The sequence below is a fragment of the Triturus cristatus genome, chromosome 7 (genome assembly GCF_964204655.1).
Source record: "Triturus cristatus chromosome 7, aTriCri1.1, whole genome shotgun sequence".
In the NCBI taxonomy this organism is placed as follows: Eukaryota; Metazoa; Chordata; class Amphibia; order Caudata; family Salamandridae; genus Triturus; species Triturus cristatus.
In genome coordinates this window covers 1,846,451,031-1,846,476,097 of record NC_140590.1, presented here as the reverse complement: position 1 = coordinate 1,846,476,097, position 25,067 = coordinate 1,846,451,031, and the positions used below count along the sequence as shown (strand labels likewise).

General features: G+C 44.1%; 1 protein-coding gene and 1 long non-coding RNA gene across 2 annotated transcripts in view; one reads left to right on the top strand and one right to left on the bottom strand.

Annotated features, from left to right (window-relative positions):
- PRODH (proline dehydrogenase 1) overlaps nt 1–25,067 on the top strand; it is a 238,789-nt gene that overhangs the window by 74,645 nt on the left and 139,077 nt on the right. Inside the window, exon 3 of the mRNA XM_085620191.1 lies at nt 12,880–12,908. Coding sequence (XP_085476317.1) covers nt 12,880–12,908 — 29 coding nt within the window. The remainder of the gene's footprint in view (nt 1–12,879; nt 12,909–25,067) is intronic.
- LOC146813417 (uncharacterized) lies at nt 24,342–25,047 on the bottom strand. Its single transcript, XR_014966974.1, has 2 exons — nt 24,911–25,047; nt 24,342–24,558 (listed from the first exon to the last, which is right to left on the bottom strand). It is a non-coding gene; the product is annotated as an uncharacterized LOC146813417 (long non-coding RNA).

The following is a 25,067-nucleotide window of genomic DNA, read 5'->3' as shown; positions in this document are numbered from 1 at the left end:
ACCCGGGGCAGGGAGATTACCATGTATTACCCATATCCGGAACACTTGCTTGATCATGGGATGGGGTCATTTGTGGCTAGTCCAGAATTGACATGCCCCACAGTGTCACGGAAGGGGTTAAAGGGCTGCTACTGGGAGTGAAATGGGGCCAACTACAGGGGAACTATTCAATAGGTAGGCCTACTGTAGCTTTCTTGGAAATGAAAGAGCAGTACAGATTAGAGCAGGTACTCTACGACATCAAGCCGGCGACTGCAAGGAAGCTCGATTTACAATTCAGACATGGGGCACTGCCGCTGCGTGCTTTTACAAACACATGGGTGGGCTTACAAACTCTGGGTGGCCCGGGCTGTAATAGTGCAGAAGAATCAGAATACCACGTGTGTTTTTTCTGCCCTGGATATAAGAAAGTGAGAAAACGATGGTTGATCCAGATATGCAGAAATTTGGGGAACTAGGCAATGCTCAGAGGCTTTTAGGAAATTGAAATATGATGCTAGCCTCCCTATAGCATTTTCGGTGGCAGGCTTTTGAGTCTCGATGTGGTGTACCCGTAGAGTATTCTTAAAACTGACCCTCACAGATAATGAAAAAGTGTCCTAGCGCACTCTTTTGTTAATTGAAGGTTTTTATACGAACTGTATGAGCATTTTAGAACTATTTTAACGATGTATTTTTAACTTGATGTACCGTATACCGGTGTGTAGGACTATCAAGAAGTTGAACTGTGGTTTAAAAGTCCATGACAATATTGACAGCCTCCACATTGATCGATACAGGCACTTTATAAAAAAGATATACATTTTTTTCCTGAATGGTTGACTGGAGAGAGAGAGAGTGCGATCTTATCAAATATGACATTGTAATTTGTACATTTATATACTGCACACGCACTTTATTGTAGCACTTTATACAAAAAATATATACATTTTTTGTTCGAATGGTTGATCTGAGGGATAGTGTACGGGCTTATTAATTTTGACATTGTAAACTGTATATGTATGTGTGTGTATATATATATATATATATATATATACACTGCAAACACACTTTAACGTAGCCAGTGATGTTTGGATTGATTGTAGCATAGGCTGCTGTAGGTTATATTTGTGTGATATTTATACAATGCCATATGATATTTTTTATTTGTTTTATTATAATTCAAATGAAATGTAAGTTATTGTGCATATGCTTTTATGGTCAAATTGGCCGAAATAAAGTTTTATTGAATGAATGAGTGAAATCATGTAAATCACATTTTTAATTATTTTTTTTTACAAACTAATTGGTTGGGTTAGGGTTGAAAACCATTATATCTGCTTCCTTGAAACTCCCAAGCCGATTCCGATGGGGCCAACTGCAAAGGTCGCCTGCCCCATGGCAGTGTTCAGGGGTTTCCAGACACCAGTGGTCGAAGTTGGGGGGGATCTGAGGGGCACGATGTGCCCATAATTTTTTTTAATAAAAAAAAAAGTTTTACAAACTTTTTCTTAAGATAACCTTCCCGGAACGGTTAATTCTGAGAGCTGGAATGTAAGGCACGGAGAGGGAGGGCAGACCGCTAAACCAGCCTTGCCAGGGTGCCTGCTGCCTGAAAGAACTGTAAATATGCACAACTGGTTAATCTCCAAATGCAAAGGGTGCTTGGAAGCTGTTATATAGATGATAGAATCACTTGAAGCTTGAATCTATATTTTGGAAGCACTTTCATATCCGAACGCTTTTTGTGGCACCCTATCTTGTACTGCGTGCAATGCAAGTTTAATAAAATGCCTTGCATGTTCAGTGCTTTCTCTCTCAGACAGTGACTGGCATGTTCAGTGCTTTCTCTCTCAGACAATGACTGGTATGTTCAGCGCTTTCTCTCTCAGACAATGACTGGTATGTTCAGCGCTTTCTCTCTCAGACAATGGCTGGTATGTTCAGCGCTTTCTCTCTCAGACAGTGACTGGCATGTTCAGTGCTTTCTCTCTCAGACAGTGACTGGCATGTTCAGTGCTTTCTCTCTCAGACAGTGACTGGCATGTTCAGTGCTTTCTCTCTCAGACAATGACTGGTATGTTCAGCGCTTTCTCTCTCAGACAATGACTGGTATGTTCAGCGCTTTCTCTCTCAGACAATGACTTGCATGTTCAGTGCTTTCTCTCTCAGACAATGACTTGCATGTTCAGTGCTTGACTTGCATGTTCAGTGCTTTCTCCCTGACTGGGTCCTAAATATGCACAGTCTCTATTCTCCACTGCATCAACCTAGATTCAATTCTGTGCACCTCTGCGTACAGACACAGACCTCTGCAGCGCATTAACTGGTGGTGGTTTGTTAATGTACTATAGTGCATTTCCAACTGATTAACATAACCTGCGTATAATTTTCATTTAAGCTGTGAGTTATTTTATATGTAGTTACCCAAAGGTGGAAGACAAAAGTTAAAGAATATTTTGTTTTTCAGCCACGCCTTTGACCATGACCCCAAGCTCACTCACCCCACCCCCATTGCAGGCAGTATCACTGTTCCCATACTTTTTATTTTTTTAATGCACTTTCGGCCACTGCCAGACACATGAAAGATGCAAGCTACTGCTGGGGAAGGGAAAAACACAAAGCCGAAACTTCATGCGAGTCGGAGACCGCTCCTAGTATTCACCAGTGCCCTTTTTTGATGCTGGACAATAACATTCTGTGCCTGGCTAGCGATTTTGCTTTTCACGTGCGAGTTTTAGGCAATCTACATAAAACAAGCATTTGCAATGCAATAGGCCTCGCATTTTTTATTTTTTTTACAGTTCGAGCTATTGTTGTTGTAAATGACAATGTCTTTTAACTGTTGTGGTTTGTGGTATGTAGTGGATGTATGAACAGAGACACAGCTGCAGCTCTGCCTAGAGGACTTAGAATGAGGAAATATCGATGAGACCGGAAAAGCAGCTGGCAGCAAGGGTGTTCAGGGGAGAACAAAAGAAACCGAAAGCAAACAATCAGACAGCGATAGCAAAATGTTGCTGCGTATAACTCAAACGTTTCATGCTTTTGGTATCCTCGGAATCACACTACTGTATTTAATTCCACACATGGTCTCTTTGACAGTGCCTGGAGTGTGGTAGCTGGAGAGATCACGAATTGTTGTGCTATGGGAGCATAACGTGTATATCAACTGGGCTGATGTAAAATGGATGAAGTAACTGCAGAATGGAATGACATTTTTGTAATCGCAAGAATGGAAGCGATAAAAAAATGTATTTCGAGCGGCAATGCAAAAGCAACAACATTGATTGTCATTTCGACCATCTCTGTATCGTTTGAGGTTTCATTTAATATATATTGTCTGCTTTTAGATCCTACCTGTCCATTCAGCACCGCATTCTCATGTCGCAACAAGATTCTGGTTTACAAGGTGCCCACATTTCTATAGGAGGTGCTCTTTCTTGGCGGAAGTTTCTATAAAGTTAAACCAGCATTAAGTTACCGGCGGGATAAGCAAACGAAAGTGCAAATACCTCAATCCTGAAAGAAGGGCAGGCTCGGTCTTTCGAATCTAAGTGCATGAACATTGTAGAGCGCATCAGAATGCCGAGGCGATGGTAGTACATCAGAAAGAAGGTGCAGCAGCTGAGAACATGAGTATACTCACCGACTTCAAGGCAATGGCCAGATCCCACTGCATGGTCTTTGTCCAGACCTTTTCAGTTGTAAACTTTTTTAAAAAACTTTATTGCAGTTATGAAACCAATATATGAATATAACATACACCTTGCTCACATTATCAGTTATACGAATGTCGTAAGTTATACGCATCACTCCCGACAGCTCGATGAAATTTTCAATTATGACAATAACAATGCTACCTTCACACATGATCTCGTAGTCAATGCATGAGGGCTTGACCCCAGCTTGCTTGCGTGGTTCGGCCCTCCCGCTCGCTTTCTCACAGCCAGCATGGCAATCAATGTAAATACAAAAGGAAAAGCTGCAAACACAGAAGGAAAACAATCCCCTTGAATATCATTACTGGCAAGTCTGTAATTCTGACCCAGGTCCATCATCCCACACCCTCCGGTACAATGCCACTCGCCCCAGACCTTCTTTTTAAAGGCGGCCATCTTGTACCAGGACACCTGGTTCTAGTGCCACTTGAGCCTCTCCTCTCATTGCCTCCAATTGTTTCCAATGGGCTTGGTTTTGTTTTCTTCTGGCTCTTATCTTGACAGAAGAACCAGCTCGAGCACAGCACCGAAGAAAAATCTTGATGCATCGTCGCACATTTACCAACACTAATCCTGGGGAAGAGAATTGTCCCCGTAAAGCCTCTGTCGCTCAGTGGACCCCTGTTTCCCTTGTGCTGTTTCCTTGCAGATACGCAAACGCACACTGATCCTTGTTCGGTTCCAAAAGTCTCGGTCATCCTTATACTTGTATTTGACTTTCCATCAAAATCAGATGAGACGGCATCCGCTCTCGCTCCCACTCTACATCTGCACTAAGACGGCCAAAGAACCCAGCAATATTGCATTGAAGACCCAGAGACGAGGGGCGCCTCCCACTGCGACTGCATTCAGCACCAATGACGGATGTGATAGAAGCGAACATTACAAAATGCTCTTGATGAAAAGCTGAACTCTACCTTTTCCTCCCCTAAATTCCCTATATTCTTTTTTTTTTTTTTTAGAGTGTTCCTTCAGGTTATGCATGCTGCTATCTGCACCTCCCAAGCCCGTATGCCGCCGTGCTGTGGGACCAGCACCATGTGGAGAGTCATGTCCGGGAACGTGACTTGGCAGCCCTGGTGGTCAACCTTTTTACAGAGGATCTACAATAAATATTGTATACTTTTTGAGTAAAGCACATGCTCCCTCTCTAGTGGCTGGAAATAATGTCCTTGCCCAGGCAGTACAGGTGCACAGTTTTCAGAAGGCGCGTGGGATGCTGTTCCTCAGGCATTAGCTGCATGGCAGCACTATTATTCTTGGCAGCCTCATTCTCAGCTGATTCGACTCCTAAAAATCATACAACATGCCTTGATAGCACAAAGCATCTTGGAAAACCAATTCTGCTATCTTTCCCTTCAGTCTGCTTCCAGCCCTGCATCCTGAATATCTTATTTTTGCCTAAAAGGAAATCTGCCGCGACTGTTCCTTCCTCCCCTGGTTAGTGCCCCCGGCTATATGTGCTAAAGTATAGCATGTGTCCTAGAGCAATGCTGAGCCAGGCTTTGGGTGGGATGGTAAGGGGGAGGAGGAGTTCATGTTCGCCACTGCCTGTTCCACAATACAACCCCATTCGGAAAATATTAATAGCTGGCGCAAGCAATAGAGTTTTCACTTTATTGAACATGGCAATGTGTTTATATGCATATTGGAACTGGAAATCGTTCTCTCCACTTCAGAAAGTTGAGTTAGCACTACACCGCGCCAAAGAAAGGGCATACGCGGCTTGCGATGTGAGAGGATGGACGAGAGGACATGCATGAAAATGTACTTTGATTGAATGTGGCTCAATCTTTACATGGCTTTCTCCTGCTGCAATCAATATTCCCTTCCAAGCCTTTCCTGGACAGCCTGGCGAATCATCCATATTGCCTGTCAGTGTAGAGTGGCTGGTGGGGTGCCTGGTGTCCGAGAGCATGGCATGTGTGGGGGTTTGCAGCAACATCTTGCGGGTCTGAAAATGTGATTGCCTTGATAAAGCATGAACTTGGCTAAGGTCAAAGAGTCCCCTGGTGCATCACATAGGGACTCAACACATCGCATGTAAGCATTTAAACACTTCCTGAACACTCCTATAGGCCTGACAAGGCATCAGCAACGCAAACGATACTAGGAGGTCCTTTGTATAAATCCACACAGATCGCGCACCTATGCTAACCCCATGTAGCCTTATTGTGGCAGGGAATTGTCACTCAGCTCTTTCGAGTCCAGCGGCCCCAGACACTTGTCGGTGTCTTGTCATGGCGCCCTCCCCCGTCAGAACAGAAGCACTTCAGCAAGACCTCCGGAATGTATATGTACTTGGCTGTAGAACAACACAGCAGAATGGCTAGAGCTTTGGACTTCGAAGCTGGGCAACCCTGTTCGAGTCTCTGCACCGACCCTCAAACAGCCGGTAATTCTGGGCAAATCACCCTGTGCCTAAAAATGAATGTGTACGCTTGTCTTTGTGGATTATAATAAATCGGGAATGTTGCAATAATCCACTTGTAAAGCAACTGGTGCTCGCGTAATTGGCTCGGATACCTTACGGTCGAGTTATAGCTATATAATACATCATGTTAAAATGCATTGTTTATTAAAGTAAATCATGTGTTGTGATAATCTCTGTGCCAACCAAAAGTCCACCCAGACAGTTTCAGGCTGTAACAGACTGCGATGCCCAGAAGGGAGGAGGGGGCATCACACGCGCTGTGCAGGAGGAAGCTGTGATGGCCAACAAAAGCAGTCACTTAGCGAAATCGCCTCCGTTGAAACCAGCCCTGGAAGGAGGGAGAATTGAGGGGAATGGACCAATAGAAAGACATCATTTCGGAATGGCACAAGAAAGAATCCATGGCAATTGATGGGTGTGACAAAATCCCACAGAAGAGATACACCAGCGCTTGCAGACAGCGCATGCGCTGTCGAGGCTCAACCTAAAAAGTATTTGGCTTTGCTTAGAACAGAGAAGGTAGGGAGCCTGAACAGCAGGGATTCAGAGCCCACGGCGGGTGGGACCCTGCAGCCAACCCCCCACTGCACAGGGCCCGTCCTTGGTAATGTTACGGGTCCTTCCATCTCAGCTCTTGCACCTTTCCAATTACTATTACGTTGAATTGCATGGTATGGGGCGGGTTGTGGTAGGTGTGAAGTTAGGACGCATCGCTCTAGTTTTGATTTCATTGCTCTTGCTTCCCCTTTACTTCCATATTCAGTTGTGTGAAGTTAGGACGCATCGCTCTAGTTTTGATGTCATTGCTCTTGCTTCCTCTTTACTTCCATATTCAGTTGTGTGAAGTTAGGACGCATCGCTCTAGTTTTGATGTCATTGCTCTTGCTTCCTCTTTACTTCCATATTCAGTTGTGTGAAGTTAGGACGCATCGCTCTAGTTTTGATGTCATTGCTCTTGCTTCCTCCTTACTTCCATATTCAGTTGTGTGAAGTTAGGACGCATCGCTCTAGTTTTGATGTCATTGCTCTTGCTTCCCCTTTACTTCCATATTCAGTTGTGTGAAGTTAGGACGCATCGCTCTAGTTTTGATGTCATTGCTCTTGCTTCCTCCTTACTTCCATATTCAGTTGCGTGAAGTTAGGACGCATCGCTCTAGTTTTTATGTCATTGCTCTTGCTTCCCCTTTACTTCCATATTCAGTTGTGTGAAGTTAGGACGCATCGCTCTAGTTTTGATGTCATTGCTCTTGCTTCCTCTTTACTTCCATATTCAGTTGTGTGAAGTTAGGACGCATCGCTCTAGTTTTGATGTCATTGCTCTTGCTTCCTCCTTACTTCCATATTCAGTTGTGTGAAGTTAGGACGCATCGCTCTAGTTTTTATGTCATTGCTCTTGCTTCCCCTTTACTTCCATATTCAGTTGTGTGAAGTTAGGACGCATCGCTCTAGTTTTGATGTCATTGCTCTTGCTTCCCCTTTACTTCCATATTCACTTGTGTGAAGTTAGGACGCATCGCTCTAGTTTTGATGTCATTGCTCTTGCTTCCTCTTTACTTCCATATTCAGTTGTGTGAAGTTAGGACGCATCGCTCTAGTTTTGATGTCATTGCTCTTGCTTCCTCTTTACTTCCATATTCAGTTGTGTGAAGTTAGGACGCATCGCTCTAGTTTTGATGTCATTGCTCTTGCTTCCCCTTTACTTCCATATTCAGTTGTGTGAAGTTAGGACGCATCGCTCTAGTTTTTATGTCATTGCTCTTGCTTCCCCTTTACTTCCATATTCAGTTGTGTGAAGTTAGGACGCATCGCTCTAGTTTTGATGTCATTGCTCTTGCTTCCTCTTTACTTCCATATTCAGTTGTGTGAAGTTAGGACGCATCGCTCTAGTTTTGATGTCATTGCTCTTGCTTCCCCTTTACTTCCATATTCAGTTGTGTGAAGTTAGGACGCATCGCTCTAGTTTTGATGTCATTGCTCTTGCTTCCCCTTTACTTCCATATTCAGTTGTGTGAAGTTAGGACGCATCGCTCTAGTTTTTATGTCATTGCTCTTGCTTCCCCTTTACTTCCATATTCAGTTGTGTGAAGTTAGGACGCATCGCTCTAGTTTTGATGTCATTGCTCTTGCTTCCTCTTTACTTCCATATTCAGTTGTGTGAAGTTAGGACGCATCGCTCTAGTTTTGATGTCATTGCTCTTGCTTCCCCTTTACTTCCATATTCAGTTGTGTGAAGTTAGGACGCATCGCTCTAGTTTTTATGTCATTGCTCTTGCTTCCCCTTTACTTCCATATTCAGTTGTGTGAAGTTAGGACGCATCGCTCTAGTTTTGATGTCATTGCTCTTGCTTCCTCTTTACTTCCATATTCAGTTGTGTGAAGTTAGGACGCATCGCTCTAGTTTTGATGTCATTGCTCTTGCTTCCTCTTTACTTCCATATTCAGTTGTGTGAAGTTAGGACGCATCGCTCTAGTTTTGATGTCATTGCTCTTGCTTCCTCTTTACTTCCATATTCAGTTGTGTGAAGTTAGGACGCATCGCTCTAGTTTTGATGTCATTGCTCTTGCTTCCTCTTTACTTCCATATTCAGTTGTGTGAAGTTAGGACGCATCGCTCTAGTTTTGATGTCATTGCTCTTGCTTCCTCTTTACTTCCATATTCACTTGTGTGAAGTTAGGACGCATCGCTCTAGTTTTGATGTCATTGCTCTTGCTTCCTCTTTACTTCCATATTCACTTGTGTGAAGTTAGGACGCATCGCTCTAGTTTTGATGTCATTGCTCTTGCTTCCTCTTTACTTCCATATTCAGTTGTGTGAAGTTAGGACGCATCGCTCTAGTTTTGATGTCATTGCTCTTGCTTCCTCTTTACTTCCATATTCACTTGTGTGAAGTTAGGACGCATCGCTCTAGTTTTGATGTCATTGCTCTTGCTTCCTCTTTACTTCCATATTCAGTTGTGTGAAGTTAGGACGCATCGCTCTAGTTTTGATGTCATTGCTCTTGCTTCCTCTTTACTTCCATATTCAGTTGTGTGAAGTTAGGACGCATCGCTCTAGTTTTGATGTCATTGCTCTTGCTTCCCCTTTACTTCCATATTCAGTTGTGTGAAGTTAGGACGCATCGCTCTAGTTTTTATGTCATTGCTCTTGCTTCCCCTTTACTTCCATATTCAGTTGTGTGAAGTTAGGACGCATCGCTCTAGTTTTGATGTCATTGCTCTTGCTTCCTCCTTACTTCCATATTCAGTTGTGTGAAGTTAGGACGCATCGCTCTAGTTTTTATGTCATTGCTCTTGCTTCCCCTTTACTTCCATATTCAGTTGTGTGAAGTTAGGACGCATCGCTCTAGTTTTGATGTCATTGCTCTTGCTTCCCCTTTACTTCCATATTCACTTGTGTGAAGTTAGGACGCATCGCTCTAGTTTTGATGTCATTGCTCTTGCTTCCTCTTTACTTCCATATTCAGTTGTGTGAAGTTAGGACGCATCGCTCTAGTTTTGATGTCATTGCTCTTGCTTCCTCTTTACTTCCATATTCAGTTGTGTGAAGTTAGGACGCATCGCTCTAGTTTTGATGTCATTGCTCTTGCTTCCTCCTTACTTCCATATTCAGTTGTGTGAAGTTAGGACGCATCGCTCTAGTTTTTATGTCATTGCTCTTGCTTCCCCTTTACTTCCATATTCAGTTGTGTGAAGTTAGGACGCATCGCTCTAGTTTTGATGTCATTGCTCTTGCTTCCCCTTTACTTCCATATTCACTTGTGTGAAGTTAGGACGCATCGCTCTAGTTTTGATGTCATTGCTCTTGCTTCCTCTTTACTTCCATATTCAGTTGTGTGAAGTTAGGACGCATCGCTCTAGTTTTGATGTCATTGCTCTTGCTTCCTCTTTACTTCCATATTCAGTTGTGTGAAGTTAGGACGCATCGCTCTAGTTTTGATGTCATTGCTCTTGCTTCCCCTTTACTTCCATATTCACTTGTGTGAAGTTAGGACGCATCGCTCTAGTTTTGATGTCATTGCTCTTGCTTCCTCTTTACTTCCATATTCAGTTGTGTGAAGTTAGGACGCATCGCTCTAGTTTTGATGTCATTGCTCTTGCTTCCCCTTTACTTCCATATTCACTTGTGTGAAGTTAGGACGCATCGCTCTAGTTTTGATGTCATTGCTCTTGCTTCCTCTTTACTTCCATATTCAGTTGTGTGAAGTTAGGACGCATCGCTCTAGTTTTGATGTCATTGCTCTTGCTTCCCCTTTACTTCCATATTCACTTGTGTGAAGTTAGGACGCATCGCTCTAGTTTTGATGTCATTGCTCTTGCTTCCTCTTTACTTCCATATTCAGTTGTGTGAAGTTAGGACGCATCGCTCTAGTTTTGATGTCATTGCTCTTGCTTCCTCTTTACTTCCATATTCAGTTGTGTGAAGTTAGGACGCATCGCTCTAGTTTTGATGTCATTGCTCTTGCTTCCCCTTTACTTCCATATTCACTTGTGTGAAGTTAGGACGCATCGCTCTAGTTTTGATGTCATTGCTCTTGCTTCCTCTTTACTTCCATATTCAGTTGTGTGAAGTTAGGACGCATCGCTCTAGTTTTGATGTCATTGCTCTTGCTTCCCCTTTACTTCCATATTCACTTGTGTGAAGTTAGGACGCATCGCTCTAGTTTTGATGTCATTGCTCTTGCTTCCTCTTTACTTCCATATTCAGTTGTGTGAAGTTAGGACGCATCGCTCTAGTTTTGATGTCATTGCTCTTGCTTCCCCTTTACTTCCATATTCACTTGTGTGAAGTTAGGACGCATCGCTCTAGTTTTGATGTCATTGCTCTTGCTTCCTCTTTACTTCCATATTCACTTGTGTGAAGTTAGGACGCATCGCTCTAGTTTTGATGTCATTGCTCTTGCTTCCTCTTTACTTCCATATTCAGTTGTGTGAAGTTAGGACGCATCGCTCTAGTTTTTATGTCATTGCTCTTGCTTCCCCTTTACTTCCATATTCAGTTGTGTGAAGTTAGGACGCATCGCTCTAGTTTTGATGTCATTGCTCTTGCTTCCCCTTTACTTCCATATTCACTTGTGTGAAGTTAGGACGCATCGCTCTAGTTTTGATGTCATTGCTCTTGCTTCCTCTTTACTTCCATATTCAGTTGTGTGAAGTTAGGACGCATCGCTCTAGTTTTGATGTCATTGCTCTTGCTTCCTCTTTACTTCCATATTCAGTTGTGTGAAGTTAGGACGCATCGCTCTAGTTTTGATGTCATTGCTCTTGCTTCCCCTTTACTTCCATATTCACTTGTGTGAAGTTAGGACGCATCGCTCTAGTTTTGATGTCATTGCTCTTGCTTCCTCTTTACTTCCATATTCAGTTGTGTGAAGTTAGGACGCATCGCTCTAGTTTTGATGTCATTGCTCTTGCTTCCCCTTTACTTCCATATTCACTTGTGTGAAGTTAGGACGCATCGCTCTAGTTTTGATGTCATTGCTCTTGCTTCCTCTTTACTTCCATATTCAGTTGTGTGAAGTTAGGACGCATCGCTCTAGTTTTGATGTCATTGCTCTTGCTTCCCCTTTACTTCCATATTCACTTGTGTGAAGTTAGGACGCATCGCTCTAGTTTTGATGTCATTGCTCTTGCTTCCTCTTTACTTCCATATTCAGTTGTGTGAAGTTAGGACGCATCGCTCTAGTTTTGATGTCATTGCTCTTGCTTCCTCTTTACTTCCATATTCAGTTGTGTGAAGTTAGGACGCATCGCTCTAGTTTTGATGTCATTGCTCTTGCTTCCCCTTTACTTCCATATTCACTTGTGTGAAGTTAGGACGCATCGCTCTAGTTTTGATGTCATTGCTCTTGCTTCCTCTTTACTTCCATATTCAGTTGTGTGAAGTTAGGACGCATCGCTCTAGTTTTGATGTCATTGCTCTTGCTTCCCCTTTACTTCCATATTCACTTGTGTGAAGTTAGGACGCATCGCTCTAGTTTTGATGTCATTGCTCTTGCTTCCTCTTTACTTCCATATTCAGTTGTGTGAAGTTAGGACGCATCGCTCTAGTTTTGATGTCATTGCTCTTGCTTCCCCTTTACTTCCATATTCACTTGTGTGAAGTTAGGACGCATCGCTCTAGTTTTGATGTCATTGCTCTTGCTTCCCCTTTACTTCCATATTCACTTGTGTGAAGTTAGGACGCATCGCTCTAGTTTTGATGTCATTGCTCTTGCTTCCCCTTTACTTCCATATTCACTTGTGTGAAGTTAGGACGCATCGCTCTAGTTTTGATGTCATTGCTCTTGCTTCCTCTTTACTTCCATGTTCACTTGTATTGCTTTGTGGGGCGCTCGTTCTTGGAATGACAGTGTGCCTGGAGCAGAAGTTGTATGAAATAAGATTGGTTTTTGCACCGCTCCCTGCTACTGTTGGGGTAAGGGACCCGCAATAAATATATCAAAGAAATGAACAATGTATCAAATATGATGGGGCTGATTTTTTAATTTTGACGTTAATAAAAAATAAAGAATAAGACACTTTTTGGAGCTCTGGGTATAGATGTCTGATAACAAGCGTGCATGCCTGTAGTAGAGCAGAGGGGAGTGGGTTTAAATGTAAACTGCTGAGTGGAATATTGTTTTATTTAGGACACAATCTCCCATGTAGTGCCGTTTCTCTTCAGCCATGATTTAATTAGATCAGTACTACTTACTTAAAGCTCTAATTTACTTTATTTTTTTTATTTTTTTATTTCTTGCTCAGGTCGTGCACTTCGGAAGCTGAAAGAGAAGGTATGTTCAGAAGACGTCTTTTCCTGTTTGTGTGCTTTGCTTTCTCGTATTTTGAGTTTTCAGCATCACAAATGTTGGTGCCCTTGTAGTAAAGCCAGCAGCAACGTGACGACAGCAGAGATGAATTGTGGATGTTTCACAAAGGGATGACGCTGTTCAATGCTGCCTACATACACGGTCCTTTCTTCTCTTCATTGTGCCTTTTCATCACTCCTTTTGGTACCTTCCTGTCTGTAGTCCTCTCTTTGTGCCCTGGGGTAGTGTTATTGTCCAACTGTGAGCTGAACCTTGGTCTCCCTGGGGTGTCTGGTTTTCAGACATTTCAAAGTTTGGTAGGTTTTCCCGGGCGGCGGTCGAGCCCAGGTCCAAATTCTGTAGTTACCCATAGCTCCAAAAAGAATACTTTTTCGTAACCAAAGTTTGATGTCTGCATGCCGCTTTTTAGGTCTTTTCCTGTTGAGCTAGGCCCAGCCGCACAACTGGAATACTGTGTGTTTTTTTTTTTAATCATCCGGAGAAGAGAAGAATCGCAGGGTGATGGGAGTGTAGTACCTTTTTTCTTAGATTCCAGAACTTTACCTCACAGAAATGTGGGGGAAATGATTGATTTGAGCCAAAGCTTAAGATTTGTAGGACGTTCGGGGTAAGAACACGGAGCGTGGTCCGTGCAAGTTAGACCACCCTGGACTCTCAGGGTATTCAATTTAAAAAACACTCCAATGCACATTTACTGGTTGGATTTTAGCACAGCCCGTAGAAATAGGTTCAAAGCAAATACTAATAACAGTATCAGAATATTGATCCCATGAAGTACCGGTTGTGTGAAGTAAAGTCAGTTCAAGGCAACAACCACTTTATTGTCAATTCACATGCCTTTTATGCACCACACACAAAGCCATTCACATAGCTAACCATCGGCCCAAAATAACACTCGTATGAGATGAACAAACCGCTGCTCTTCAAGGACCCATCAAAACTCATACACCCACAAGACTCAACACCAAGCACGCTAACACTCACCCAGTTGTCGCAACTTCCACACAAGCAAACCTCTAGCAAACCGCTACACCCATACTGCCTGCCAACAGCCACACATACCCCTAGGTGCTCAAATGTTACTGCACGCATACCGCCAGCTGTTACAGTGGTGTATGCTGTCATCTGTGTCATTCCTACTTTGACACTTCATGGGTGCCTGGTACAGCTTTACCCATGCCTCAGAGTGGGAGCCTGCTTATACCGAGGACGACTTATCTTTAATGTGCCTTTGATACATTTATTGTGCTAAATCCAACTCCTTCAATTGTGTGGAAATAAGTTTGGGGGTGTCTGGGGGTACACTTGTGGGTCATTCCCCAGACAGCGAGAGCAAATCTGTATTTGAACACTGGTGTAAACCTGCTGGGGCGGACTCTACTAAGTTCCCTAAAGAGCATTTCCTGAAAGACTAAGGGCATTAGGATTTGGTGCACAGGGTGTATTAACTGTAATACACTTGTAGTACATAACATCCGTCACGTTTCGACTGATGATGGTCAATAAAGAAATGGTGGCTCAAATTTAATTTCGGAAGAAAGTTAAGTTTTAGATTATGGGGCGTCTTTCCAAATTAGATGCAACAATTAGAAAGGCTGTATAGCTAGTAAAGTAATGGGCCATGGAAAGTGTGTTTCCATGGACAGCCATTTAAAGGTAGATGCTAATCTTTAAACTGTGATACACTTAATCAGGTTCCCAGAACATCTCTTTTGTGTGGTACAGAGTGAAGCAATTTGGAAAAAACCAAGCCCGGCAGAGATTGGCACTTAGGGCACTCATTTCTGCGCTCCCTTTTCTTGCAGAGCGCAACCTCTACATCAGCCATATCGGTGACACTTTCTCTGTTTCAGGAATGCTGTCGGCAGAGTGCCAATCCTGCAGCTTTGCACCGTTTTCCATAACCAGTGAGGTAGAGGCTACTGCTTCAGCAGATGTATGACTTTCAATAATGGCTAATAAAGTCAAGAACTGACATACCTTCTCCCCTGGTGTTCTGACAATAGACCACATACTTATTTGTGCTAAGTAGATGGACTCCTACTTACCACAGCTTTGTATGTTACCAAGTGGATCTGGTGGGAATCCAGCGTCGTACACAATGTGCAAGTTTTAGGATTTGCCTCACCCATGTATTTGTTGTATCAGGTATACAGGTGGGCTTCTGGACTTCTGCCAAATGACCTCCGACCATGAATGGAGATGTGCTCTCATCGTGAAGTGTAGTGAGCACACATACTTCCACTTCAAAGAAAGGGTATTATTATTTGTGGTGGTTCGTTTGTTGCCTCAAGGAATAATGACTAACTTAGAAGGGTGTATTCCAACGTCACAAAATTAACCTGAGCTAAACCATGGTAGCCATGACACAGAGCAGACAGGCTTAACTGGAGGCAATGTGTAAAGTATGTATGCAACACCAAAACAGTTAATAAGGTCAAGATACCAATCAATAAAAAAAATCCCAAACCAGATTAGAACAAGCATTGCAAAGTCAATAGTCTTGCCTACACGAGAGGTATTGGCTTTCAGTGTGTATTTTAGCCATATTGTACAGCAGTGCAGCTGAAGGAAAAAGAAAAATACAAATTATGACGCAGCCAGAGCTTGCTGCATCATATTGCTTTGAAAAAATTAATTCTTGCTGGCTGGGCAAAGGAAACACGAAGGTGTGCAGGGAGGCACAACTATATGCATACTTGCACTGTAATATATATAAATTGTAAATGACGACCTTTTATTTATGTGTTTAAAAAATCTGCAATAAGAAAAGGCATTTTCATTTACAGTAGCAATAGGTCAAAGTTTTGAAAACGCGAGACCTATTGCATTGCAAATGCTTGTTGATATAGGTAAGAGCATGACTGGAGCGGGAGTAGATGGGACTGGAAGAGAGCAGGAGCCAGAGCAGGAGCCAGAGCAGAGCAGGAGCCAACTTGTAGCAGAACAAGGATTAGCAGAACAGGAGCTAGAGCAACACACCGCAGGAGCGAAGAACCAAACAGCAGAACCAAGTCAAAGGACTGGTGATGCACTGGCACTCTGAGCAGAGGCTCTTTAGATACTGTTGGGGCAGGGACCACCTGACAGCAAGTGGCTGGTGTCTGAAGAGGAACCCCCTCTCTAGGAACATGTATGAATGGTGTGATGTTTGGTGACCGTCTTGGAGAGCAGTCTCGCCAAAGGAGAGTTGAATGGTAGCTTCCCGCCAGATGTCCCCTTTGCTAGACCAGAAACACAACAGTATAGCCCGCCATCACTTTGAGGCTCTGAGCTTCCTGCAAATGGTGAGAATCGGAGAGCATAGGAACTGGCGGCAAATAGACAGGAACAATTGACCACTTGATTGATTCTTTCCTACTAAGATATCAGCACAAATATGAACTTTTAGAGGCGATACAATCAGGCACTTAAGTGGAGTGAATGTAAGAGAATGAATAGAGGTCTCGGGATCAGAGATAGTTTGAAGCCTGGGGATGGAGCAGAGAAGTCTCTAAAATACTGCATGTTGATATTTGAGATGTTGTTTTCCTTCCTCTTTGTTCTTCTTCACCGCTCCCCTTCATGCCCCATCTAATTCTGGCAGTGAGGGCATGGTGTTTCAGCACAGTTCACGTGCCATATTAAGATGTTATTTCAAGGAGACGACATTATGACCAGGTTGCTGAAAATGGTAATGTGGCATCTTAACGTGATTGTTCTGTTGAAGATAGAGAACCTCTCAAGAAAGAAAATACACAGATTTGAAAATGAAATAACGTAATCCACAAATATAGAGCTGAAAGCTTAAAGGCTGTGCCTGTCCTACACACTACACAATTGTTTACAAAGTACAGTTCTGACCTACTATAGTTCAAATTAGGACAGGATTCCTTAAAGTACATTCTTTAAGGTTTTGTGGTATAAACTAAGAACTTTTTTGAGGCAACATTCGACGGATCATCCTTGTAATATGTATCTGAATGTTTGCAACAGCACATTGCTACTTCTCGCCAAAATCATGTTTTTAACTCCGCTAAATTACATTCCAAAATTACCACGAAGCATTTTGCGATGCCGTTATTTGAGGTCAAACATGTACATATGAAAGGAGTGTCTTGATGGCCAAAACATGAAGCAAATAAAATGTTCTTTACATCTTAGCATAACAAATCTGAGGGAAGGGCACTGTAGAAAAAACATAATGTACAATTTACCGAAGTGTGAGCGATACGGGGAAGGGGTATAGCAGGGGATGAACGCAGCAGAGCAAAACCATGGTTGAAAGTCTCCAAAAACTAATAGTAAAGTAACACTATATAACCCATGAGTGAAGAAATACTCGATGGGGTAAGTACACATTTTCTATTCATTTAACCCTTTAATGTAACACATGCTAAGATGTTAAAGAAAAAAACAGTGCACGATTTGTGAAAAATGAGTACGAAGTAGACGACCATGTCAGTCCCTTCGAGTATATATAACCCACTCTTTCAGATGTTAAGTGACCTGTGGAGCAAGACCTGCTTATGCCGCACTTTGTGCTTTAATTGTCTCCAGAGGAATATTAGCCCTGCAAACACTTGTAAAGCCTCATATGGGTAATGGAATCTTTAAACTGTGATTTTAGCTGGTGGAATGCAGACAACTGAAACTACGCCTAAATACAGCATACCCACAGCCAAACAAACCAGCGTTTGCAATGCAATAGGTCTCGCATTTACGCGAGTTTGAGCTATTGGCATTCTAAATGACAATACCTTTTATTTATATTTTGGTTTTTGAAACCTAAATAAAAGGCATTGTCATTTACAATGCCAATATCTTGAACTCGCGTAAATGCGAGACCTATTGCAATGCTTGTTTTCTGGAGTAGTTATACAGATGATGAAGTTATGATGCTTCAGTGGGATTACACCACCATTTCTTGAAACTGCAGTACTTTAGTCTGCACTGCCTTCCAAATGCTAGGTTTGGACTCAGTGTAGTTTCTAATTACTCGGCAGCTGTATCGTTTTGGTTCGAATCTTTGTGCAAAGGAACCGAGAAGTCAGAAGATGTTTTGGTTGTTTAGTTAAAATCATCAAAACGATATATAAACGGTGAATGGTATAGTGGGAAGGATGAAAGCCTAGGACACAGTCACACAGTGATGCAATGACTCTTTTGTTAATTCGTAAACATTTCTGACCTACTTCTGCATAAATTATCCATGATGTAGATTGAAGTGCGTGGAATTTAGGGACATAAGTGGCCTGCATTTGATTTACTCCTGGAAAAATGTTGATGTGAATAAGTAAATGCTGCGACAACACCTGCGGGTGGCAGTGATCAGTATTAGGCGGCGCCTTATTTTTCTCTGCAAAGCCTACCTTTCTTGTTGAAAAGCGGAAATATCCGCTCACAAGATTCCTTCAGTACCTTACAGTCAGTCAGTCACACTGTACGGCTCGCGAGGGGGAAAATCGATGTAAATGCACAAAGGAGAAATGTCTGCCTCTGTCTTTCTAACACAACAGTTTGAAAAATCCATTTTCATTGCTGAAGTAAGGAACTCCGGGGCAGTGAATCATTGTGGCTGGCATCACTTTGCGGATGGTGGAAGCGCTTGGCTGCGGGCCTCCTGTCACACAACACCCAAGCTGTTGCAATATGTTGAGCTGCCTGTCACATACTGCTCTGTTGTTTAATTAGAAACGCCATCTGTTGCGTCGGCGGTAACCTGAAACAAACACGAACAAAAATCTCAAAGTAATACGGCTCGTTTTTTTAATTACAAAAGGTAAATATGAGCATCTGCAAGGGACAATAAGAGCGTGAAGCTGCGTGTACCTGTAGGCTTAGACCTGGCATCGAGGCTTGGAAAATAGAAGCGGGAGCTGCACCTCGATGTGCGGTGCACGACGAAGCCATTTTAAATGATGACCTTTTCACAGTGGCACTGACGCAGCAACTAGGACAGGGAGCCAGGGAGTGAATGTAATGGCCTCGGGCAAGAGGCTGGGGCGTAACTGTAGACCAGCTTAGAATAAACTGACCTCCACACAGGGAATAAGGAATGTATTCATTAGCTGGGGTCAGATGGATTCGTGGGTTTGTTGGCAACAATTTCTGTGTTACTCCATTGTTTTAGAAGGCGCAATGTGGCTAAGTGATTTTTTATTTTTTTTTTTTTTTTGCTGCAAGAAGAAAAAGCATGGTCCCGAAAATGAAAGAGGACCGCGCTGCAGCCAGAGCATGGGTGGATACTGGCCCCCATCGCCCCAACCGAAGAGCAGGGAGATCAAGCATGTTACAGAAAGGAGGGTTCACGCGCCCCTTCCCTTCTGCTAAACACAAGTGAAAGAACAAGCATCGATCTCTCTTCTTTTTGGGGCCATGTGTTTCTAATTAGAAACACATGGCCCCTTAAAGATAAGAAAGTGCTTTACGACAGCAGCAAAGCAGGCGACCCAGTCGGATTGGAGGCGAAATGGCGTCCACAAAAAACCCTCATTTCCAAAGGCAGGCCACCGTTTAGCATACACGGTGACACCAGCCAATGGAAATGAGGGGCGGGGCTTAAAACCCTTTTCTGAAATCCCTCTCTCAAAATTTCTCGCGAGGCGAGACCTAAAAAGCATTTTAAAAGCGCCAACTCTTATTTTTCCTTCCTGATTATGGACACAGCAGCAACTTCCATATGAATCCCAGAACTACGTGGAAAGACTTTGGCAGCATGCAACTGCAACAATAAAATGCTGCTGCAAAGCGCACAGAAAGAATTCCAACAGGATTGTGATTCCTTAGGAAGTTCTCCAGCTTATCGAGGTCAGCATTTTTAAGAGTATACCCTTAGATTGCTGGAAGGGTGGTGCAGCAGTATTGTTGAGGGTTGTATTACTTATGGATAAGTCTTGTTTTGCAATGTTGTATAGCTCTGACATGAACTGAAGGCATCAGAGTGATTTGCTGCTATGGACATGAACCGAAGACATTGTAGCGCTTTGCTGCTATGTTAAATCAATGGTTAAAAAGCAGCAAAGTGCACAGATATCATTTGTACAGTGATTTTAGCGGAGGACGTTTTATTATTGCGAGTTCTTTTTGAGCGCTTTCTCAGCTGGTAGAAAAGTGTCTGAACTCTTGCACGGCAGGAACAGAGTAGCCGGAGCAGGACATTGGCGTCAGCTTAGGAGCTGGACGGTGCAAGTGCACTTCTGTAACCTTTAAATCCAAGAGCCACGTGTAATCACAATGTGTATATTATTTAATGGTGTAAAAAGTAGATTGAACTGAGCATGTCCATCCATACCTTCATGACAGTATTGAATGGATATCACATGCAATGGGAATCACCACATGCATGTTACAAAGAAAAATAAAATCGCAACCCGCAATGTTTGCCTCCCTCGAAGGGGCACGCAGCATGTGTTGCCGTTTATATTACAGGGGACCTGCCTCATTTGAGACTGGTTGACGGCAGTGAGGATGCTAGTGCCTGGGCTGCTGGGAGAGGAGCGGCGAAGTTGGAGTGGCAAACGGAATGCGGGGGGAGTCCCACGTACTGCAATTGTAGGATTTTGCACTGAAGATGCAGGCTTTACGGCCACAAGTACCTGGAGGTGATGAATAGTAGCGGGGAGGTGTAGCAGTTGAAAGTGTGGGTGCGAATGAACTTTGTCGGCACCGGGGAGGGAACACCCACAACAATAACGCAACTCGCTATGTAGGAGGCAATCCGTAGGCAGGTCGCAGCATGGGGACGCCCCTCTAGACCCAGCAGCACATTAGAGTGCTCCAGGGCAATGCATTTAATAATTACACATGCACGATAGCCCTGTTCAGCACACCCGTATTCACTGCACATTCTCCATGCCGGAGTATAAAGCAAGCCGCCTGTCGCCTCTATAAAAGTTAAAGCACGGCATGGCGCGCTGGGAAATTGTAATGAAATTATTTGGTGTGAGTTTGGAATAGCGTTGGGGGTGGGAGGGCGTTGGACAAAGCAGCATCCCCCACTGAGCTGAGGCAGTGCAGAGAAAGGAAGCGATGGGCAGCCTGCATGCTATGTGTGGAAGCTGTATAAAAATGAGTAGATGGTCCCACAGTGAGGATAAAGTAACAGTAGAATCCGTCCAGAATCATCAGAACGCAGTATACACAAGGATCCAAAAGTATGAACATGCTGGTACACAGTAACAGTAAGTAGTATCCGACCACAGTAATCGGAGAGTGATATACGAAGGGATTCAAACGTATGATGATAATGGTCGACGATCCCACAATACGGATGAAGTAAGAGTAGACTTCAGCCAAAATAGTCCCATGAGCCTTCTTTGTAGCGACGGCAAGTGTGCCCGGCAGGTGAATGGCAATATTCAACTGGTACTTTAGCCTCACTGTGGGACCATCTACTAATTTTTATACAGTTGTATCACTTCGCTGATAATATTTAGATCACTCTGTCCGCAATCTACCGTCACTCTGCCCGCATTGTGGGACTACCTACTCCCTCTGTTTATACAGTGGGATCTATTTTTTTTTACAACATTTTGCCCTGATGAAGTTCCTTTAAAAGGCACAAAACGCGTTGGTTGTTGTCCTGTCATCCACTATATAAAAGAAGGATAAAGGAAATTGAAAAAAGTATATTGAACAAAGTGTGACTTCATCCCTGGTGCTCCCTCAATTTCCCTTCAATCTATGTTTCTGGATTCCAGTGAGACCTAACTGCGGCAGGTCTCGGAGGTTTATTGCACAGGACCTTTTACTAAGTGGGCATTACGATTGAAGTGCTGAACGTTTGGTCAGCCGCAGTCAGGAGTATTTTTGTTCAAAGCCGATAGGTGTTGAATACAAGAGGTATTGCTTTTGTCAATGTTTTTAAGCCATGTTGTGCACTAATGGCTGAAAGTCCGGGGGAAAAACAGCGCTATGACGTGGCCACTGTTGACTGCATCATAGCGCTTTTTTTCTTCTGGGACAGGAGGGTGTGAGAAGGCAAGCAACACCACTGGACAGGGGGGGGGGGGTTAACAGCACTGGATGTTAGTGGAGGGTGAGAGGGGGCAAGCAACATTGCAGGATGGGAGGAGGAAACCAACAATGCATGAGGGCTGGAGGGGGCAGGCAGCAGGACAAAGCTGGGTGTAATAGGGCAAACACCACCAGAATTAGACAAAATCCCTGGCACTGTATAATTGGCTAATGTGCTTCATTGGTGAAAGGGGAAGTATGAACTCCGTCTGATATCGATGTGCAGTTGAGGAAGCAATATAGGCCGCATCGTAAGGATGAAAGGTCAAGTAGGCTTGTATAGATTACTAGCTGTGCCCTGCTGATTACCTTGCGTTAGCACCACACAAAAGGAAGCGTACAGAAGCTGTGCAGCTCTGTACTTTGGTTGGGGACTGTTCACAGATGAGCGGAGCTTTTTACATATGTTCATGGGTTTTTAATTGGACCCTACTGCTGTGACGGGGCCACCAGAATAGCCACCAAGTTGACTGTATGCCTACAATTTATAATTCGCTGAACACAATAGCAGAGTGGCATACATACCTTGGTCCTGAGAAAGTTCAAAGGCATTCGTCAAGTTTTCCTTGGCAGAAGCCTGTTGACCACATAAGATAGGGCAGTTATAGCAACCTCGGTCTACCCTTTTTTTAAACTCTATCCAGTTGGGGCCTCCGAATAAAGTACAGTTTTTACCCACCATGAGATAGCTTTAGATTACAATTCTTTCACTAATCTTGCACTCTGCCCTTCTCTCCTATACATTGACATTGCTCATCATTATAACAAAACACCTCTGCTCCTCCCCTCGGAGATTTGTAGCCCATGCTACGTTACTTGGGTCCCAGTGTGAGAAGGGAACCCAATGATGAAGCAGGTCACCATTGGGTGAGTGAGGGTTCTTGTCCTAACCGTGCAGTGCTCCCTCTTCACCATGCCAGTTTCCTTTCTTTCATACCCATCCACGTACCTAGTGTGTGATATAACCCTGCTGAAAGGGGAAATCTTGGAATTTATGTCCCCACAACTCAAAAAAAAAATCTATGCTGGCTAATAGTATTCCTGTTTGTCGCAATCCACACAATAGGAAACCGTGTGAGAGAGGCATAGCTGGATGCCACCCTCAAACTTGGAGGTGCCCAATGGGTGGAACAGTCTTCCACCGGCCGTGTGCGGAGTTCATTAACCTGCTCATGGCTCCGTCAAGTGAAATCTGTGAAGTCGGCATGCTGTTTGACTTACAGACTGCAATGATGGGCAGGAATTTACACACAAGCAATTCCTCGTCTGCCCCATATCTGTGTAGATGGAGGTGGAACCTCCCCTCTGGATGACCCATTGACGTCCTCTACACTACGGAGGTAGTGTGGAGTCTGTCCACAGATAATCCTCAGCACTAGAGTGGACCCTAGTGCAGCAGTTTGGCCAGTGTGTTCTCTCCACCTTCAAAATGAGCTATAATTGAGTGTATTAAGGCACTACTGGTCACATCTGTCTCCAGAAACACTGGTCCCTTACACTAATTCAAGCCCTTGCCTGAAGCAGGCTGTAGCATTCCTATTTTTTAGATAATTATTTGTGGTCTGTGCTTCTAACTGAAAATCCGTTCCCTTATTAATCCTCCCAAATAATCCCTGCGCCAGAGGGGGTATGGAACCTTGGAATAGCTTGCTGGGTGACTGATTTGCACATGGTTTTCTTGCAGGCTTCTTGTTTGACATCCTCATCTTCCTCTGGTGAGTGTCCGAATGTCTCCAAGGAACTGCACAGAACCGTGGAACAGTCTTTCTCCCACATATGCTCCAGGGCTGGGTCCTAGAGTGATTTTGGGGACATGGATTTGTGGTAAGGGCCTACCTCTGCTAACTGTTTTGTCTCTAACAGTTTAAGGGTCACCCTGCCTGTCACACCTCGCTCCAGGGCAGCTCTCCTTGTTGGTGGCCTCATTCCTTGACTTCAGCATTGGTGTTGTCCTCAGACTGTGCTCCTGGCCTGCTGGACAGCGGATGGTGCCCGGTTCCCTTCCGGCATCATTCCTTGTGCTGACACATGTTCGTCCAGCTTTCCTGGCACTGACCCGGTGCAGGTGGCGTCTTTCTCTCAGGCTTTGCAATGGTTTCTGTCTTGGCGGCGGTTGACCTTTTGGATCTTGTCGACATTGGTTGAATCTCGGCACTTACCGTTCTGCTGCCGGAGGCATTATCCGCATTGTCGACTTGGATGTCTGCATTGGTGCGGAAGATGGCTTCTTCCTTGACTCCACCTCACACTTCCCTTGAAGACCTACCGTTTTTGCTGGCTTTAGCAACTGCAGTTTTTTTCTTGATACGCATTTGTAGTGCTGTAGTCATGTGTTAGATTTCACCTGCCAATTAGTGCCCTGTCGGAGGGATGGGCGGAAGCAGAAGCGAGGAGGCCGTATGTGGTCAATAGTGGGGTGTTTATTTCAGAAAGTAGTACACAATTCGGTCGAGAAAACAAAAATCCGGTTAAACACAGCAGGAGATTAGAGTCAATTGATGGTTTCTGGGTTCCAAGGATGACTCCAGGGAAGGACGTAGGGCGCGCCCTCAGGTTTTGGTTGGCTTCACTGATGGTTCGGATCGTGGTGGGAAACCTATTACGGGTTTCAGACGTTCTGTTGGGTTCCCGGAGCAGGCCCAAAGGAAACAAAAAAAAGAAAGTGGCGGTCAGACTTGAGTTCTACAACAATGCGTGACACCGTCACCAACCATGTGAGGGGAAGTTCACTCACAGGGAGAAAAAAAAGAGAGTTGTGGGGGGGCAGTGTCGGGGTATTGTGCAAGGAGGTGAAGCTATAAGGGAAGGGCCACGGGTTAAAGGGTCTTGAGGTCGAGAGTATACAAAAAAAAACAGTGCACCTGAAGAAGGCGGCCACAGGAGTAATACTTCTCTTTCCCCGTGTTTTGCAGCCCCACTACCCTTACTCCTTCCCTCCCCCTCCCGAAGTCTCTCTGTCCGCTACGTACCGCTGAGAGCCACAACTCTCCGGAGTTGTGGCGGCTCGTGCGTCCTCCGGGATCCACCAGTCTTCGCTCCAAGTCTCTGGTCCCTCGTCTTCGTTCTCTCCCTCTCCGACGTCGGCGTTGCTCCTCGGCTGGGCTCGTCGATCTTCTTCCGGGTCTT